The sequence below is a fragment of the Austrofundulus limnaeus genome, unplaced genomic scaffold (genome assembly GCF_001266775.1).
Source record: "Austrofundulus limnaeus strain Quisiro unplaced genomic scaffold, Austrofundulus_limnaeus-1.0 Scaffold12, whole genome shotgun sequence".
Taxonomy (NCBI): Eukaryota; Metazoa; Chordata; class Actinopteri; order Cyprinodontiformes; family Rivulidae; genus Austrofundulus; species Austrofundulus limnaeus.
Genome location: NW_013952414.1, coordinates 2,891,794 through 2,912,081, shown reverse-complemented (window position 1 = coordinate 2,912,081; position 20,288 = coordinate 2,891,794). Strand labels below are relative to the sequence as shown.

The 20,288-nt window shown below is 39.1% G+C and overlaps 1 protein-coding gene across 1 annotated transcript in view; it reads right to left on the bottom strand.

Annotated features, from left to right (window-relative positions):
- The window catches only part of prex2 (phosphatidylinositol-3,4,5-trisphosphate-dependent Rac exchange factor 2), a gene marked incomplete in the record, with an annotated part of 112,041 nt that overhangs the window by 35,485 nt on the left and 56,268 nt on the right, over positions 1 to 20,288 (bottom strand). Inside the window, 9 exon segments of the mRNA XM_014002299.1 lie at positions 2,176 to 2,266; positions 3,877 to 3,959; positions 4,377 to 4,471; positions 5,953 to 6,132; positions 11,264 to 11,471; positions 11,555 to 11,777; positions 15,145 to 15,306; positions 17,907 to 18,091; positions 18,670 to 18,787. Coding sequence (XP_013857753.1) covers positions 2,176 to 2,266; positions 3,877 to 3,959; positions 4,377 to 4,471; positions 5,953 to 6,132; positions 11,264 to 11,471; positions 11,555 to 11,777; positions 15,145 to 15,306; positions 17,907 to 18,091; positions 18,670 to 18,787 — 1,345 coding nt within the window.

Here is a 20,288-nt window from a genome sequence, read left to right as displayed (position 1 = left end):
TTTTAAACCTAAACTTTCAGAGGAAATTCTACTCATAGTTTAACAGCATCTAAAACACCTTCTCAGATATTTAAACTTTAACTATTTGACTCACTTTCTTTGTGCCCATTTGTCTGCGTAACAACAGCCCGCTCTTTTTATTTTCACTGCAGTCGCTGTCATGCTAGCTCTTCGTCCAAATATGAATCTCCTTTTGTTTTATGAGCAGAACACCAGTTGTTGACCCGCTACGGTTCAATTATTTATTGTTTGTTTGTTTTTAYAGTCATGATACGAGAGTGGGGAAAACTCTCCGTTATGTAACTCCTCTACAAATAGACTTATAATAAACTTTAACTTAAAGTAGAACAGATCTGGGATTCAATGATTAAAATGGGATATATGTATAGTGTGTGTGCGTGTGTGAAGCAACAGCATGTGAGATCAGATGAAGAAATGCTCTACTTKTTAGATAATCCCATTCGCTTTGTTATCAAGCTCCCACATTTCTGAAGATGAGATGGATGTGCCATGATCAAGGCCCTACGTGCCTCCTGAAGGCGCACAAACACAAGCAGGCCTATTTTCAGTTCAAGCGTATCCGCGCTCACTTGAGGACAGCTGGAGATGAGAGGAGTCTGTGTGCCAAATGGGTCGGGCTGTCTGGAGGCTTGAATTATCAAAACATACAGAACGACTGGGTAATCTGCTGTTTGCTTAAAGTGCACACCACTGTCAAGTCGCCCTCAAGGATACAATAGCCCGAATTTCTCACAGTGTGGAAAAGACGAATCCAGAACTGYTTTTCTTTTGGACTTTTTGTAGATAAATTATGAAGCATTTTTGCTTCCACACGCCCTTTTTGAAATCAGTTCTTTGGTTCTGGTACCTCAGAAATGGGTCTAACCTGAATGAAGTTCCAGTTTGTCTTTGAGGCAGGAAATGGGAATATTTTGGGCTTGTCTCATATTGTCTAATTTTCCTTGTAAGACATACAATCTTATCACAGTTGTAACGTAACAAAGTACAAATACTTTACTTAAGTAGAAATTTTGGTTACCTATACTTTACTTGAGTAATTATTTTTCAGCCACCTTTTTACTTCTATTCTTTACATTTTCACTCATTTATCTGTACTTTCTATTCGTTACATTTAAATAAAAATGTAAGAAGTTTAAAGTTGTTACTCCTGTTGTTATACCTGCATATGACACAGATCATGTCCCACTCCAGCAGGACATAGGCAGACATTTGTAGCTGAGTATGAAGATTAGGGCTGCAAAAACTACCGTAATCAATAAATTTCATTGTGGATTTGTTGTGTCGGGCAGTTTATGATGGTTTTAATTTAATGATTAAGTTTTAATTTGCTGACAATGTCTGAGTGAAGACACTTKCCTTAACCTAATACTACRACTGAAACAAGACATTTATTGATTCATTGTAATAAGCAGCTGTCATGACTGAAAGTATTAACATGATCGTCACTGATGTGAGACTGTCTATGGTCAAACATAAAGACTTCACTATGATAGTTCACACTTTTGTTCAGGTTACACTCTTCCCTCAAGGACACATTTTACAAAACTCATGAAGCRAAAATATGAAGATACTTCCTAGAAWATAGCTTATAACTTTGTACAAGACTGAATGTTACATTAGAGGCAAAGATAAAATGTTTGGTAAAGACCAGAACATGTGGCTTCATCTTTCACATTTTCACAGCTTTCATTGACAAATAAGCAAATTAATAGTTTTAAAAGTGAGGCTGAGCACCTTAATAAATAGTTCGGTTTCAACACTAAAACAGAAACAAGAAGGAATAAAAGCAGAAATACTGAAGAGGAGTGTAAGGAGAGAAGAAAAGGCTGGGAAAACTTTTTTAATTCTGGAATCCACCCACAATAATTTCCCCTCATTTGTCTACCATCACATTATGCAACAGGAAGTCGCAGCCTTTTTGTGTTCATCGCCTGCTCTGTTTAATGTCAATACTGAACAAAAGAGTCTATTATATCATCGTTTTCCTCCCAGGCTCACATCAGGAGCAACACAGCAGGAGGAACTCTCCCAGGAGATGTCAATACTAAAAAGAATGTTTTAAATGGACATTTGAAATGTCAAAATAAAAACTTCCCACACATAAAAAGCGGATTTTAACAAGTACTAATTGTGTAAATGTGTCTTTTTTTTCACCTTGTATTCCTCTTCCAGGCATGAAACACTTGGTCTGTTCAAAGGACCGAGCCACCACCGCTCCTCTCAGCATGCTGCTGATTGAATCCACCTGAAGGAAGCACACGGGTCAGCGTGGCACACATGATCCGGTCTCCTGCTGGGCCGGGATTTAAAGTATGTGCAGGGAAGCAAAAACTGCTCGCCACACAGAACCAACACCTGCGTATTCTTCCCCTCAGTCTTACAAACACACACACGCACATGCACACACACACACCACCTCAGAGAACCCAAATGAATAATTTTGCGATGCGTAAAACAAAGCAGGGGAAACTGCCTGACAACAAAACAAATGACAAAACAGAGTGCAGAGACAGCAAAAAATATTTTTTTAATATTTTTCCTTTTTACTGGCGATCGAATAATCCTTTTACTGTAGCTGCTTGTGAAGTATGTTGTTTTTATTAATGATTAGGTTCAATAACTTACAGGAACAGTTTGTACGCTCTGAGACAAAATGTTGGTCTTTTTCTGTTTAAAAAAACTGTTTTTCAAATGGTGTTCTGTGGAGTTGCTATCAGCAGTCAGTATCTTATCTGCAGTAGGAAGTGGTCAAATCACCAGTTTAGAACATCAGTCAGAGCCAGGTCAAAGCAGATGTCTGACCTCTTAAGACAGCTTGAACACAAAGATTTCACAAATGACATCATTCAAATGATGTTTTATAAAACTTTACACCACTGTCTCTTTTGCATTAGATCTTGGAGGTCTGTGTTTGTTTCAGCTGAAAGCTTTGTCACCAGTAACTCTCCATGTAAAAGTCTAACAGTGTTTTTGTGTTATTCTGATATTTCAAACTTTCACATGCTGCTTACTGCTCTCAACTACTAGATTAAGTTACAAACTGTTGACAACAAATCCACATCAAACAATCTAAACAATCCCTTTAAGACCAGCACTAAAATAATATACTTTTTTTAAGAATTCACTGGCCTTGAAGGAGAACCACAGAAACCAAGGTACCTCATGTATCTTAAAGTTAAACAAATTTTTTTATTAATTTGTTATGAAAACATATATAAAATCAATTTTAGATTTTAAAATCCTGATTCAATGCAGCAAAATAAACTAATTTAAAAGAAAAATATAACTGTTGCTCTTTTACATAATGTTCTGTTTCCCCTACCATTATCAGGTGATTATATGCAGAATGATGGTGCCGGAAACAAATACAGTGGTTTGTATAAATAATTAAATTTCATCAGGTTCTCCCAATACTATTTCAATCCTGGGGGGTGGAAAGGATTTATGTTCCTTAGGGGGGGCATGACAGATAATAATTCAATAAACCACTGGTTTAGGGTTTGGCTCCTAGCTTTTAAAGGTAAACTTTGGCTAATTGACAAATAAATCAAGTCAACTGAGCGTCCCTATGAGCACATGAAAACAAACATGTGTGTGTGTGTGTGTGTGTGTGTGTGTGTGTGTGTGTGTGTGTGTGTGTGTGTGTGTGTGTGTGTGTGTGTGTGTATGCAGTCAGGTCTGGTAGATCTGTGCTGTAAATTTTAGAAAAATCATCAAGTCTTTTCCAATTTGGCCTTTTCTAGCTGGAGAGAAAATTCTATTACAGGTTATGTTTTCTATACAGAAAGGTTTCAATAAACGGCTGATCTTTAACAAAACATTACCCATTAATGTCGGAGTATTATGTTGACTCACCTGGCTAAACAGATGCTCCAGAAAGCTTTGAAGTTTCTTCTGCTTGTCATGGGACAGCCACACACTAGAGGGCATCTCATCTCCTGCAGAAACRCCATTAAAACTGGTCAAAATTAACTGCAGACRCGCTACTGTGACGAACAAGCATACTGACAAACTATTTTTAATGCTTCATATCAAAGGATTCCTCAGTGTAAAGAAAAACGTACACATAGATGCAGCATGTACGTGAGGTGGTTAATTTGCATCATTATTGATGGCAAGAAAAATATCCAAGCTAATGAAAAAGCATTAAAGTTCATCTAGCTGAATTTTAAACATTAAAGAAGATATTTACCAATAAATTAACATGATTTTTTTTCCCACTGTACAATTATTCAGTCCGAACATGGGAAACATACCATCATTGTTCGACTATGTCCAATTATTGATTTAAATACAACACAGAAAACACAATCCTTTCATGTTTATCTGGGGATGTTTGTGTCGTATTTGTGCACCTGAGTCCATCTCGTCGCTGTGAAGGTAGGAGCTGCAGTGACTGCTGCAGATGCTGGTGAAGGAGGCGATGGAGTTCCTGTTGCTGTTACAGTCGCTGACAAGAGAACAAAAGACCGTCAAACACGAAATATACATGAAGTCATTTGAAAGCACAAAGAAAACAAAATGTTTTCCTCATTGCTTGTCATTTCTCTCATAATTTAATTGCCCATGTCGACGTGCTTGCTTGTCTTTTAGCAAAACATCTCATGAACCCACTGACATTTTTTACATAATCACAGAAAGTAATCAACATATTTAGGTACATCTACAACGGATTAACTTTTAGGGTTAACTCAATTTACAACAAAGCTAATCAAAATCAACAAAGCAAGATTTTGCAATATGGCAGAGTGTCAAGTAATGGAGTACAACTACGGTACTTCATTACTTTAAGTTGAAATTCTGGTTATCTATACTTTAATGGAGTGATTTTTTTTCAGCCAATGTACCTTTCTTCTCCTTACATTTTAAGGTATCCCAGCTTGTCAATTAAGTAGTTTCAAAACCAGTACGTTTATTACACTTTTACTTGAGTTAAAAACACAAGTTGATACTTCTACCTGTAAACCAGTATTTTTAAACCATAGTATCTTAGCCYGGCCATTGCCTTCAGAATTCTGCTCAATTCTAAATTCCCTTCTCTGCTCCGTCTGGGCTTTCCTCCATGGACTTGGATTTCTCCTGTAGAATTTCAACCAGGCCAATCAGAGAACAGAAGGAGGAGTTGTAAACGACATTGATTTTCTGCGCCGTTTTAGTCTGGCTGTACTTTAGTAATGGCGGTGGAGGAAGTGAATGAAGCCAGTCCGTGTTGACAAGTTTTCCAAATTAAATTAAATTAAAGTTGTCTCACAAACACTGCGGCTCTCATTTACAGCCGTCTCGTTCGGCTCTGTAACTCTCTCTTCCCAGTAGGAGATGGTTGTTTACGTCACATGCAATTTCTGGTTAGCTTCTTAGCTTAATAAGAAAAAAATTTTAGTGCGCACAACTCAAATTTCCTTATAAAAAGGGAAAGAGAGTAAATGGGTGCCTGGTTCTGAAGGATCAAAAAAATGGGATAACCAGCACTCCAAAAAGTACTATTGTTTTAATAAGGGCAGAAAACAGGACGCATTTCGGCTACTTGTTGTCGTCAACAGCCTTATTAAAACAGTATTTTTTGGAGTGCTGATTATCCCATTTTTAGCTTCTTAGCTTAGCCTCCTTCACAGTCGAGCTGGTGCGCTACACACGTCACGGCCAAACGTTAGCGATTGGGTAAAGTCAGATCCAATCGTTTTAAACTTCAACAGAGTCCACGCCTCCAGCAAGAAATTGCTTCTCAACAGCCGAGGTTCCAGACCCTTTGTACCAAGCAAAGCGAAGAACAAGGGGCTGTTTTTACCAGGCTACTAGTATCTATACTTCTACTTAAGTAATTAGTGTGAATACATTTAAAACTTCTAGTAAAACTTGAGATCACGAGATTAGACTAAAACAAACTTTACCGTGGGACAGTCCTAGTGTTTCTTGCTCTCACTTTGGTTTTACCTGTACGAGTCTCTGTTGCTGATTGTGTCGTGTCCGGAGTCCTCCTGCTCGTCTCCCGCCACATTGAAACACACCTTCTTCCCATTCCTCTCACCTCTCTCTCCTTCACTTTCTGCAGAAATGTAGCTCTCTGGGTGCCCCGCCTCTGACGCTGGAGGGTAGGTGATGGAAGATAGAAGGCTGATGTGGACAGAAAGGAAGAAAAGAGGAGGGAAAAAAATGTACGTTTTATCAGACAAAACAACACGCAGATACAGATTGTCCCCCTCCTACAGTGCTGCTATTGCCAGTATCACTCCACCCCCTGTTAACAATAGGTGTTAATTAGGTGTCAACGATATCCATGTGATGTGAGTATCAGTCACATGGAGGCAGTGCTTAAAAGCCTGAATTTTGCCTGAAACTCAGACTGAAGAAGTCTCTTGGAGGAGAGACGAAACRTTTCATTAGAGAAGAACCCGTCCAGGGGACCTATACAATTTTTTTCTTTTTGATTTTTTACCTGGATTACTGAGATGCATCAGGACAACACGCAGATACAGAACGTACAGTACGCTCGTATGGTGAGCGCCGATAGCGGACCGTGTGGGCCCAAAAAAGWAAACCGCAGCACGTTTGTGTGTTTTCCCTCAAATGCTCAGCGGTCCTCATTATATTTAAAGGTTCAAACGTAAAGTCTGCTGCAGCTGTGTCAACATGCTGCAACGTGGCTAAAGATCAGTTCCCCCTCTTTATACGGCCACCGTCTTATATTCTGTAAGAGCTTCTGCTAGATATCTATCAGAGGAGCAGGAACAGGACGGACAGGATATTTTCACAGTTGCACCAACACATGGTGGTGTTTAAAGCCATATCCTAATAAATGCTTGGCTTGTACTTTTTTGATCATCCCCCCTCCCACACACACACACACACACGCACACTCTGACACACCATGTCTGTTTATATTTCAGACTCATTTGAATTTGAATCAGCTTACATTTTCCATGACGTCGCTCCATTGACCTTCAGTTTAAAGTGGAAACAGTGGAGAGGGGCTACATCGCCCCGCGCTGCATCAGAATGGACACGTCTTCCTCGTGCTGGACAAATGTGTCTCCGTTTAAAATCCACTAAGCTGTTTCTCGTTCCCCACTGACCTGCTTTCTCTACCCATTCGCAGGCTGACAAGGCAGCAAGTTGCCCTCATTACGGTTCACTCCAGAAACCATCACAATGCGGCGCCGAGGCAGAGTGGCATTCCATCACCATGRAGAAGGCCTCCTGGCTCTGTGGTTGGTCACTGGGTAATAAAGAAGTGAACTCGGTCTGGGGCCTTTGAGGCTAAAACTGGGAGGGAGTACGGCAGAATAATAATCACCACATCAGAGAAGCTGAGCTGAAGATTGAAACGCGGGGAAACCTCAAAAGCCAGTAAATGAGACGTGGCTTATCAGAACAAAACCAGAAAGATTTATTTACGGGGTTTTTTTAAACCAACATTTTGAGACAACATTTAAAAGTGATTCTGCAAGCTTTACATTAGTAATGAAAGGATCTTTGCAGCCCTCTGTAATTTATAGTTAGATAAAAAGTCCAWCTCTCTGACAGCTACTTTATAAGTGTACAAACAAAAAAAGTATCAAAATGACGAGTTCGTGCGATCTGGTTTTCAATTCAGGAAGGGAGGAGAATATGAAGCTGGGTTTGCCCTCTCACAGCTGTGACCCTTTCTCTGAGACACCGAAACAAAAGTTCACAGGTCACTGCCTCAAAATGGATTCTTCAAAAATACGGCCATAAATATCAAAAATTACGTAACGTGAAACTGTTTTTTTTAAGAAGGATGTTTCTAATCTGTATGAAATACAGCAGACTTCCTTTCCTGAAATTGAAAACAGAAGAAGGAACTGTTTGTTATAAAGCATGAAATAGCCAATTGAGATTGTTGTTTTTCCGTAAACTGTGAATTTTTAAAGAGATAGTTCAAATCTTTCCAAGTGTGAGTCTGTGGAAAGTTTTTAAACAATCAATATTATCAAATAATTACCCTCCAATTTAGTTTGGACAGAATTGTCATCTTACATAGGTGTGTCCTGATACCAAGTTTGTCAAACCGAGTATGAGAACTTCAATTTGGGTATTGGTCAATACCAAGAAACAATACTGAGTTCTTACTGATTTAAAACCTAACCATTACACAACGACTTTTAAAACACATTTCTGTTATTTAGAACAAGGTGTTTCTCYTTTGTTATCGGCCTACAGCCCTCTGACTGGGTCAAATTAAATATACAGTATAATATATACTGTTGAAATATTTTCAAATAATTGAAGTAATAAATATGATTTTCTTTCAAACTTTTCACTTGAAATATAAACTATAACACATGTAAACGAATATCGAAACCACAAACCAGTATTAGTATTGGTGGGTATCGAGGCATTTTAAATAAGTATGAGTACTTTTAAAAATACTGGTATGATGCCCTGTGGTATAAGAACACCTCTAGCATTCTGTGTTTTCAGTTTGGTCTTGCATTATTTCCATTGCTGCCAGAATATTTAAGTTTATACTTTTATGTACTGCTTTTTTTTTCACTTTTAGCTTTTGCGTCTATGTCCTGTCAGTGTTTTCCTTGGCTTCCCAGTTTGTCTGTATGGCGCGGTATGAGGGCCAAAATTAAGACTATTGCGCAACCAGCGGTAGTCTGGTCACAAACATCATGCAACCATTGACTGAACTCTGAATAAATATTTTGTAATGCAAAATTAATGGATACATAAAGGTTATAAACCGTGCACGCATAAAATGCCCTGAAATTTAAATCATTTTAAAACAGCAACAATCCCGTGTTCCTGGACTTGCTCGGACCARCCATTAGCTCATCAATGCAGTCAGAAATAAATTTTATTTTCTCATAGCTGAGGCCTTTTAAATGGCTGTTTACAAAGGGAAAGCTATTGTTTATTTGTAGCTTTTCCACAGAACCCCTATTTCAAAGGATCTAAACTGGTTATTTAAACCATTTAAAATAGCAACAAGGAAAGCTTGTCTGTGGATGGTTGAGTAGGTGCAATTTATTAAATGAGAACAAGCAAAAAGAGCACTGGGGTTTTTTTAAAACAGGAGATCTTTTAGAGGGAGGGGCAGAGTGAGAGTAGTAGTAGTAGTAGTAGTAGTAGTAGTAGTAGTAGTAGTAATGACCCCTGTGCAGCATGGGAACTGCCTAAAATGCAAAGTAATTTAATGAAGCACTAAGGAAGGCTCAACACTCCCACGGAGGTCAAACTGATACATTCAGCCAGCTACTAGAAACAGACCAAATTAGTTTCCATGTTGAGACCCTCACAGCCACCCTCGCACACTCCCACCCTTAACAAGTGCCTTGTCTAAAGTCTGCATGTTTGAACAGAGTTCACAGTAAAGGTCATTATCGCCTCACTAGATGTGCCTTGGACCGTTCCAGGGTGCAAGGATGCCAGCGAGCTAATTGGCAGTGGCAGGAGCATGACAGACTCTGTCCTGACTCAGTCATTACCAGCTCTGCTGTGGACTCATCTCATCATTACAACGGTGAGGTGACAGCATCATCTAGCAAYGTCTAACATCGCTTTCTGATTTAAGAATCAACCGGATGATTATAAGATTCCTAACAGATACAGTAATCAGTGAGCTGTTGACAGAAATATCAAATACCGCTTAACGTCCRTGTTGGTGCTGTGGAAGTGTCCATTTATCAGTGGATTTTTCCAGACAAGCCCCTGGCTTCATTTCACACCCATCTTCATTGAGATGTTACTTCCTGCCTGGTGGAGGTGCAAGGAGCGAAGCTTTCCGGCGCCTCGTGTGCTGCCGAACAATGAACCTCGTATGCGTGCCAAACGCAGAAAAACCGCGCAGAATACAGAGTGACCCAACAGAAAGCACTGATTCAGTCCACATACAYACCCTGCCAAGGTTAAAATCCTGAACAAAAACGTRGCAAGAGCGTGTGTTTTTAGAAAGAAAGATGGTCTCAATTAGTTTTGCTTTTCCTCCACCATCTGTGTATAGCATAGCRTGCCTGGACAGGTGTTACGAGTAATGACCAGAATGTATTCTCAACCAGCAACAGATGCAGCACACTGACCCGTCAGGCTGCAGGAGTTTCAGTGTTTTATCTCAAACAAGGATGTGTTCTGCGGCAAMTTCTATTTGATATGAAAGTGATGTGAAATGTTTCACAATTTGTGTATTAAGTGAGTAYATTTAAAACTGAAACTTTGAATTTCAAGTTAATTTAATACAGAATGTCTTTGAATTACAATTTGATTGAATGATAGTTGCTCGTTTTTGAATAAATCATCACATTGTAATGCAACAATAAAATGTGTCTACAGTCCACAGCAAAAAAAATTAAAGAGTTTTTAGTTGTTCCATCACCTGTCAAGATGAAAACTATGGAGAGTAATGTGTCTCACAGTGGGAGCACAGGTCACATCAGGATTCGAGAGATCAAGATTTGCACAAGTGGACGGATCTGCTCGCTTGTGAATTTGACTTTTAAGACATACATGTGTAATTCTGCATTCAAAGCTGGTGAAAACCTTGGAAATTTGAGCTTTATCACATTTACTTGGTAACTGGGAAAAATGCATTTCTGACTTGGCACAATAGCTCATGAACCTAGAGTATATTAAAACACATTAACGTTACTGCATTCCAAAAATGTTACAATTTGTTTATTGTACCCAACTATACCTAAAATGTTACGGGAAAATTATATTTTCCCAATATTTTTTCCACAAAAAAAAAAACATTTTAGAGATATTTATTTCACCTATACAGTCCACAAATGTAATGCTTTTGTGGTAAAATTACGACTGATCGATCGATAGATCATTAGATAGATTGATAGACAGACAATTTACTAATAAATATATTTTCTAGTAGAAAAAGAACCTAACTATTTTAGTTTACTTCAAATGTAGCCTACAGTCCACATATAAAGAAAAAACAATACAGGAAATTATATTTTTCTATTATATTTAAGGTTTTTGCAGAGAAACACGGGTAAATAAATTATTCTAGTAATTTTTGTAGAAGAATGTCATAATTTAACTTTAAAATAACCTTATTTTTATGTATTTCTTGTGTGGACTGTACATTAAAGGTAAATACTCAGAATTTTACTGATGTGTTTGCTTGAATCTTGTTGTGCACTCTTCCATTGTGAGACTTTTAACTCTCTGTAAAAAAAACTGTCCATTTCTGTTCATCAATGGAGCACCCCCAGCTACTGTACATAGTTAAAGTACGCAGAGTTTGCAAGCATGAAAAGCTACTCACTCATGAATGTGAGCACCGTGCGTTTCCATCTCCTGAACAGCAGCAGTGAGTTTATAAAGAAGTTTCTGATAGGCATCCAGGGTGAGCAGGTCATCTTCTCTGAGGAGAAAACGAAGCCCGTGTCCCTCTGTACGACCCAGGCTGTGACCAGAAGGAGCGGCCATGGTGGTGATGGTATGCTGGACACTCACCGTGGGGTTCAGCTTACCTAGACAGAAACCCGGGTCGTCAGTAAAGCTTCTGGTCTGTGAAGCTCGACAGATACGTGAGCTGATTCTGCATCACTCTCACCGTTCTCCGCAGAGCTGCGCCTGCTCTTCTCCGGAGYGTTCTTCCTGCTGTCCAGCTGCACGCCGAAGGCACTGCCCAGAGAAGTGGTGGTTTTGGGGTAGGACACCTCCAGCACATTTATGTGGCAGTTTGTTGGGCAGAAGTCGCTGCTGTGGAGGGGGGAGACCTTGGCCTTGGCTTGCTTGAAGGTGGGCCAGGCTCTGTTCTTTAGCACCCTAGAAAACTGGGACAAAGATAAAGACACTATACAATACTGATTTAAAGGGGCAATATCATGTAAAATCAACTTTTTTGAGTTTCATATCATGTTACAATGTTATACTCTCATAAAAAACATGTCCAAAGCCTTGCTTTGACTCATTCATGCATGTTTGAGAAATCCTGCAGCGTTTTTAGGAAGCCATGCTGAGGAGCAAAACGACAGGTGGGGACCAGAAACGCCTTTTGGGAACAGAAACACCTCTGGGACGTGTCTTTAAGCCGAGCTTCCTCATCATGGAGCACAACTCCCCACCCCCMACCCCACACACCCCGCCCATGACTCCTGCAGGCTCTCGACAGTAACAGAGCAAACGAGTGAAAGTGAAACTTAAATTGTCTGCTGCTCTTAACACTACTTCTCACTCGAAGCTTTTTTTTAGGTTCAAAATACCTTAGAGGAAATGTATTTTCAGATGCCAAGTAAACTGCATCATAGTGCACGCGTGACCCGACACCCCCTCCCCCCCGCGCGCACACTGAAATGGACGGGATGGAAGCGGAAAGAGGTTCTTAAAGAGACAGAGGCCAATTTCAAGGCGTTTTGAAGAGGAAGTGATGAGAAGATAAGTTTATTTTCTATTTTAACATAAAAACAGCATTTTAACAACTAAAGGTGACATACTAGATACTTTATTATGGTATAGTAATTAAATGTATGCCTGAGAAACACATAATATTGCCCCTTTAAAGAAAAAAGCTGTGCGTTGACAGGAGGTTTGTGATATTATTCAACCTGAACTCTTGAATTATTTAGCTAATGTGCATCAGAGTTGGACATTTAAAGGAGCTCGGTGAAACACAAGGAGGAGTACCTGTCAACAATATTTTTCTTGTAAACTTTCCAGAAAAAAAAAAACACCCGTTTCTAAAAGCACGTCTAACATTCCTCTTTCCTGTGTGGCAGAATAAAAGTTTAAACAAAATCTAAGATTCAAGACCAGCTCATCAGATTATCATTGCTCACATATGTGGAAAAACGTCAACACAGCCTTTCATCGCTCCAGCTGATTTAAACCTGCTCCCAGCAGCTCGTGTCGAGATTGTAACTTTTCACGTGTTGCTTTGATAACTTCCAGAATGTCATTTCATGGTTCGAATTTGTTGCAGAGGAGCTGTGGATTTATATTTTCCAGAGGGATATCAAGCATGTTTTCTGCTAAACGCTACAATTGAATTGTACATAAATGATCAACACATGGTTCTTGTGTGTACAACATAATAACGACAAATATTCTCCAGAGTGGCTCAAAAATACGAATCTTTGATTCCACTCAACCAAATGTTTCAATCCCATTTTCTTAGACAGATACTGTGAGTAAAACATGATCTACAGGGAGATGGAGAGTCATCTTTCAATAGTTATTTCCCATCTGGAGCAACATATTATAAGCAGACTATTACATGATTTATATTTTAAATAAGAAAAGTATGATCCTCTTTATCTCAGTTAGCTTGAGCGTTGGGCGTGTGGCATCTAAGTAGAGAGGAGCTGCCCTGACATCTGTCTCAGATCCTCCAGGCCTCTTTTTCTGAAATCCTCTTCATGTTTTCTCCCTTTACAAACGTACCCCTGCTCTCCTTCCTCTTCGTTTATCAGACCCTCTTTTCTCTCTCTTCAGAGGTTCGAGGAGGAAGRCTCTGCGCCATGAGGGGCTCTTTCACAACTAAATTCCTGGCTGTTATGCAGGGACATTTATAAAGTGGTAATTAATCCAAGTTAAGTCTGATCTTTTCCTCTTTCACACGCACACTGGCATGTTTGGCCCATGAGCACATGCTTGCAGATGTGAAAAAGAAAAATGATAAAAACCATTCTGGATTCTGTAAATGAAAGCGCTGCCATCTACCTTACAAAGTTTGTGGAGTTTTTATAAAGTGCATGATAGTTTAAGAAGTCCAAGGCAAACATTTTAGCTTAATAATTCTTGTGAACAAGCAGTGGTTTATATTTATTCTGTTTATTGAGCTGTTGTACTTGAGCATCTTTATGACATAGTAGTTTATTTTGAAAGGATTACAAAGTGGAAACTATGGTCGCTCAGCTTTACTGCAAAACATTCCAGTCCACGTTGACCAATTACATCGGTGAAAATATAAGGATTCCTGACCAGCAGCAGCCGCACACATTTCTGTACCTGTAGCATTTTTCATTAGAGGATTTTTTTWAATTTCAATATAAATTTACATACTAACCCCAAATTTACACTGCGTGCGGCCCTGCTCCAGTCTGCTCTGCCGCACATTTCACTGCCATTCATTTCCACCCTGATTTACACTGCGTGCAGCTTCGCTAATGCAACCAAATTAATTAATTCTGTGGAAGACAGACGAGAACAGTTGAAACTACATCTGTTGTCTTTTTCTGCTTCCCAAACAGAATGATACATTTTGACAGCATTTATGCATTAACATATATTTATTAATATAGCTAGGATTTCTTTTTTCTTTATTTATTTTAAACTTTTATTTCACCAAGCAAAACATTAAGAACAATTTCTTCTTTACAATGTTAGCCTGAAAGTGCTAAAACACTTAAAAAGGGGAAGATGGGGAAAGGGCAACAGCATATACAGTACATTCAACATATACAGTAAGCAATGCATTTGTTCTTTAAAACAGTTACATGACACCTTACAAAGGTCTTTTAGTCTGTTTCTCTTCCTGCTTTTAAACACAAAGTGTCAAAATGCAGTATATTTTGACAAAATTTTTAATCCTTTGCAGCAGTGAAACAGAAAGACATAAGGCCAAAAGAAGTCTTGSTTTTAGGAATTTTCCATCTAATAAATTTCGAGGAACGGGTATTGTATATTGGGGTTGGGGGTTGTTAGAAATTGATTTAAATAAGGAGGTGTAAAAAAATTCAACAAAGTGTAGTCTGCCTTTGGTGAATTATTTTAAAAATACACACGCCACCTCCCTGTGCTGCCCTGCGGACGCAGTGTAATTGCTCTCATTGATTATAATGGTTTTACTGCAAATGTTGTGCCGGAGTTTTTAYTTATTTATTGTTATTTARCCAGGCAAGTTSYATTGAGATCACAGATYTCTTTTTCAAGGGTGGCCTGGAACTGAAGGCAACCTATTGTACATGTTTTTRAGTTGGAGYGGACGCAGTGTAAATTGGGGATAAGGGTTTATTTAGTTTGAATATATTGCTTTGTTGAGCATCTTTTATCTTTAAAAGCTAAATCTACAACGAAATACTTCCAGGTTTTCCATAAAGCATAAAAATACARCCCTCAGTGGGAAAGAAGAAAGGAAAACTTGCTTCGAACAACAGATGAATGTTCCTACTGTTTCCTATCAAAGCCACCCCRGAGAGTTACCTTTCTGTAGTTGGTGATGCGTCGGTTGATGTGCTCCACCCTCTCACTGCACATGGCATTGAAGCGTACCTGTATTTCCTCAGGTATCACGTCGCAGCTGGAACTCAAYCTGCCGCACATCTGCACCAGCAGGTCATCGTTACGTGCCAGCGCCTCCAGGATCTGGTCACAGGAAAGGTGAACAGAGACCAGGATCAGAAAACRCCTTTAAATACTGTCCGGAAGCTACAAAACAGGCTGTTAATGAACAATCAAGAGCCCCTTTCAGTGGAAAAACAAAACACATTTTTGCCTGCAGCGATTCTTTTTCATATGTCACAGGCATTTGAAGTAGAATATATAAAATTCTCATGTGGTATACATAAAGTCATGGAGATCGTTCAGATCATAGATTAGATACGATGAGAACAGGAAGCTGAATCTCTGAGACTTGAAATGAAAGTGAAGCTGGAGAGAAAAACGTAGYTTCAGGAMGAGACTACGGCACAAAATGGTGTTACCGACATTAAAAAACATGCAAGTCTCAGAGGACAACATAAGAGGCTGGAGCAGATGTTCATTATATTAATAAAAGGACTTTCACTTTGGAGCAATTGGAAACAGTCCATACGCACATGAGTTATGCTTTTGTGGATGTCAGTAAGGTTTCTTTTAAGATGCAGCTTTTTGCAAGGAACTGCTGTAAATCTCCATCAGATCCAGACATGAACCCACATTTGATCTCGACTAATGCATTACAAGAGAGACAGATTCCTTTCACGAGGGATCTGGCAGAAATACGCAGAAAGTGCTTTTTTTCCCCTACTTCACCAAGCGTGGCTCTTCACGTCTGAGTCGATCTTCAGTCCTCTGTGTGTCCTAAATCAATAATGATCATTCAGTAAACATCACTGCTGGGAAGCAAAAAGCATGCTCTTAAGCCAGGCGGGAAATAAGCGAACTGAAATAAAGCTGTCAGCTTTAACTAGCTTCAAACCCATCGGTCTACACATCCAGAAAAAAAAAGCTGGTGGATTTAACTGTGCTGAGGAACTCACAGACCAGGAAAATACCTTGGGGATTCATGCTGAATTTGTGTTTTGATTTTTATTAGAGGCAGGGCAATATTATTTTAATTATCAGTYCGTGTAGATTAATTAAAAAAATCACTGACATTTTCTTTATACCAAAGCAGCAAATATTTTATTCTTCTCCTTAGCCTGATGAGGCAGAATCAGTTTTATGTATTTTTTTTATTGTTTGCGTCCTCAATGTTATCCTGAACTAACAAAGGGACAGCCCTGCAATAATAAACACCAGTATTTATTATCTAAATAATCAGAAATATTTATTGTGCTATTTTCTCTATTTATTTCTCTGAACTGACAAAACTAAACAATTATTAAAAACAACAAAGAGTTATATTCTGGATGCTATTTTTAGTTGAAAACCTTTACTAGGGTTTAACAGGAAATAAGCAGTTCGAAGAGACCCAGGTGCTGAAATGAGCTACAGGTGCCACCAAAATAGGAATAAAAAATTCAGCTTTACTATATTTGTGTTTATTATGAATCTTTCCTCCACTGTCATTCAAATATTACAGAACCTGTGTGAGATAACTCCACAAAAAAATGACACAAATGGCTTTGAAACTATATCAGTGTCAAAACAATAAGTTCATATGTCTGAATAKGTTGTTATTTTTACAGAACCACCAGCAGAGATGCTAACGTCCAGTTTGTTGCAAGTTTTTGAAAAAAACAAGGCTTTAGTGTCATAGCGAGATATTTAGAATACGCATCGCAGACACCCCCCAGCAAAGAGTCACAATTTTTAATTCCAAGTGACATCATCTTGTTAAAGCTTGTCTGATACAGTTTGATGTAATGATCAAGTCTGTCAAAGAAGGGTTGTGAGACGAAACCTGACTCCTTGCTGTCTGTGGGTGTGCCTAAGGACAAAGACTGACAATTCATTTATAGATTCATCAGAGTGTCATCACACATGCAGTGCAGTGGAAATTGCTGCATTCTCTCAGAAACTGCTGTTGGTGGAGTTTTTGCTGCGCCAACTATCATTTTCCAACGGWGGACACATTTGGTCCGCTTTAAACGGACCAGAGTTCATTTCCCCCGTTGGTCCGGACCTTTCATCAGGTGTGAATACACTCATGCGAGCCCTGGTGTGGACCAAATAAACAGACTGAGACCCGTTTTTGAGGTGGTCTCGGTCCGCTTCCAAATGAACTTTGGTGCGGTTCGCTTCTGGTGTGCATACAGACCGACCTCAAACCAAACCAACTACAGGAAACATGCATGCACCTTTTTGGACTTCTTGAGACACCATTGCTAAGCAACAAGGTAACAATTAGCCCTTCAATGTTGCTAACGCTAACATTGTGTTAAAAACAATGAGCCGTTGTCGGTCAAGGAACGCAGAATATCTTGTCTCCTTTGGGTTGCGGCATRCATTTACCAACTTTGTCCCAAAATTAGAAGTGTATCATCACAAAACCGATGTTGAATGAGCTGCTCTTGAAATTCTAAATAGTATTGCTCATGTATTAGCCCCCGTCATTTYWGTCCAATGGGAGCAAYGATTGYCAYCCGCATGGCTTTGTTTATAAATTATAGTCTTGCACAAAAGCATAATGTGACGTAAACTGCACCAAACTGAAAAAAATAAAGTCCGCTTTTAGCCTGAACCAAACAAGTTGACCAAAGGACTTTYGTGGTGTGAAAACACCTGAARTTAAGTCACATAAATGGAACAGAAAAAAGTACCTTAGCCGTGAGGCTGAAGAATCCTTTCGGTTCAACCATTTTCTCCAGAACGTGGCACTTGATGCCAGCTGTGCTGTCATACTCGTACACCACGCCGTACTCCARGTGGACATTGTCCACGGTCAGACTTACGTGGTCTTTCTTCCCATCAATGATGGCTATTGTATTGAATTTGTCCATCACTTCTGAAGCCGGGGGAAGAAAAACATTGGCGTAAGATATTTTTACCAACGTCCGCACAAACAAGACAGCACATACAGTATGCATAAACACTGTTGCAATCTGCCACGTGTTTTCAAGATGACGTTCAACACAGAAGAGGGCCTAAGACCACCAAATCTGTACCTAATTTCAGAGAAGGACCCTCTGCTCATGGATTCCCTCTATCAACCCCCACATAAAAATGATGAGCAAATTCCAACAGCACTTAGATAACCAGCCCTATGCTAATGCAATGACTTAATACAGCAATAAATTGTGCTTCGGAGCTATTTGCTCTGAGGGGAATTGCTTTCCTGCTTCACTCTCTCACTGGGATCTATAAATTGTTGGGTGTAATTAACACTTGATGAGCCAGAGGAGGTGGCTGTTTTCAAACTGATACATTCCAGATGAGYCTGTTTGGAGCTGCATCTCACTTCCTATCGGCAAAAGTTTGCATGTTCCCGTGAACAAGCATGTTTTACATCCATAAACATCTCGACTGTTTTTTATTTCGCAAACGGTTGGTTCCAGTGTGTTTTGAGTGTTTCTGTGTGGTCACCTTCTACTTTGCAGTCAAAGCCGTCTCCGTTCTCCTCAGGGGTGGGTTTCTGGTTAGTTTTCCGGTTTTCCTCCTCAGCACTCTCATTGTTGTTGTAAACCCACTTAATTGTGTCTTGCTGCAAAAAAAATTATAATTATTCAAAATATAAGTGTGTAAACAAAAGCATATMAACTGTTCAGCATTTGACTAGATAGCACAGTTAAGTATAAAACATTCCCAGTGTTTATWTTTGTTTACAAATATCACATTTTATTCTAAAGTGTCCTGCAGGCTMTCTGGTGTTTCAGCTAATTGTAGGAATTGTGATTAAAACAGGATACCATTCTTGATCTTCAAAATGATATTGATCAACAAAAAAATTAAATCAGTGTCAGCCTACTGTCAAAAATTTTACTAAATACCATAGCACTTATTCTAAAATAATCACTTGCTATTAACAAATAGCCTATTTACTGAATCAAACTAAGAYTCCCTAAAGGGATTAATTAATCCCACCTCTGTACCAAATATTTTAACAAAGTTCTTGATTGATTTTTCAGTGCTTGAAGAATGTRTTTAAGATGGATCTCATCTACTACCACATGGAAATTTAGCTCACTTTCTGTAAAATTTATTAAGGTTCGGCAATTTTTATGCTTGCATAATTTGATCACCTGTGGCCACTGTGGCCCTAGCCAGTTTGGCGCCTTAGGCAAGATTTCAAGTGGCTTYCCTTGWGCAATTTTCTAAATCTCACTGCCAATTTACATACTTTTACATACAAACTGAATAGTTGTAAGAAATGTAGTAATGAACTCATAAACAAGTCATGTAGTAACAAAGCAGGCTGAGAAACCCAGAACTAGTTACCTTTATAAACCTGAGTAATCCGTGATTTTCTTTTTTTTTTTTTTTAACTGACTAAATCAACTACACTTYGATAAAAAGTTTAAGAATTTTGTGTCATTCTCCATTTGTGGTGCCCCCTAGCTGAATGGCGCTCTTAGCCTGTGCCTATACTGCCTGTATGCCACGGRTCWGCCCTGGTGGCGACTATCTTGWARCAAGTYGTCTTCAAAAGTTAATCCTTTGTAATAGTGCATGCAATGATTACTTCATGAAATATTTTGCTAACAGCCAGATAGGGTTGACTACAACAGTAYATGGCAAAGTTTTAAACAATTATCTTGTGAAATCTGTCAGTGCTCTGAGTATGTGATGGGTATGGCGTTTAGCTTCTGCCACACCGCATTTTATCTCAATATCTGCTAAACTGACTGAGTTYTGAACATTTCTGTTTTGATAAGATGTGGAGACCGTCTTGGATCAGGATGACTCAAAAAGGATGTACGTCCAACCGTTTCTTTCTAAGAGCTTCATCTTTCATGTCAACATGAAATAATAAAAGTATCTGAACTCAGCTGAAGGTTGTGTTCAGCTCATTTTACCCAGTTGCGGTGTTCAGTGTCACAGTTTGTTTGCAGAGCCTACAACTAAAAGCCTACACAAACACATGGAAGCATAGTGAGACTGCAAAAACAAGCCCGTGCCAATCTAATCAAGCCACTGTAGCGTGCCTCACAAGCCTGTGTGTGTGTGTGTGTGTGTGTGTGTGTGTGTGTGTGTGTGTGTGTGTG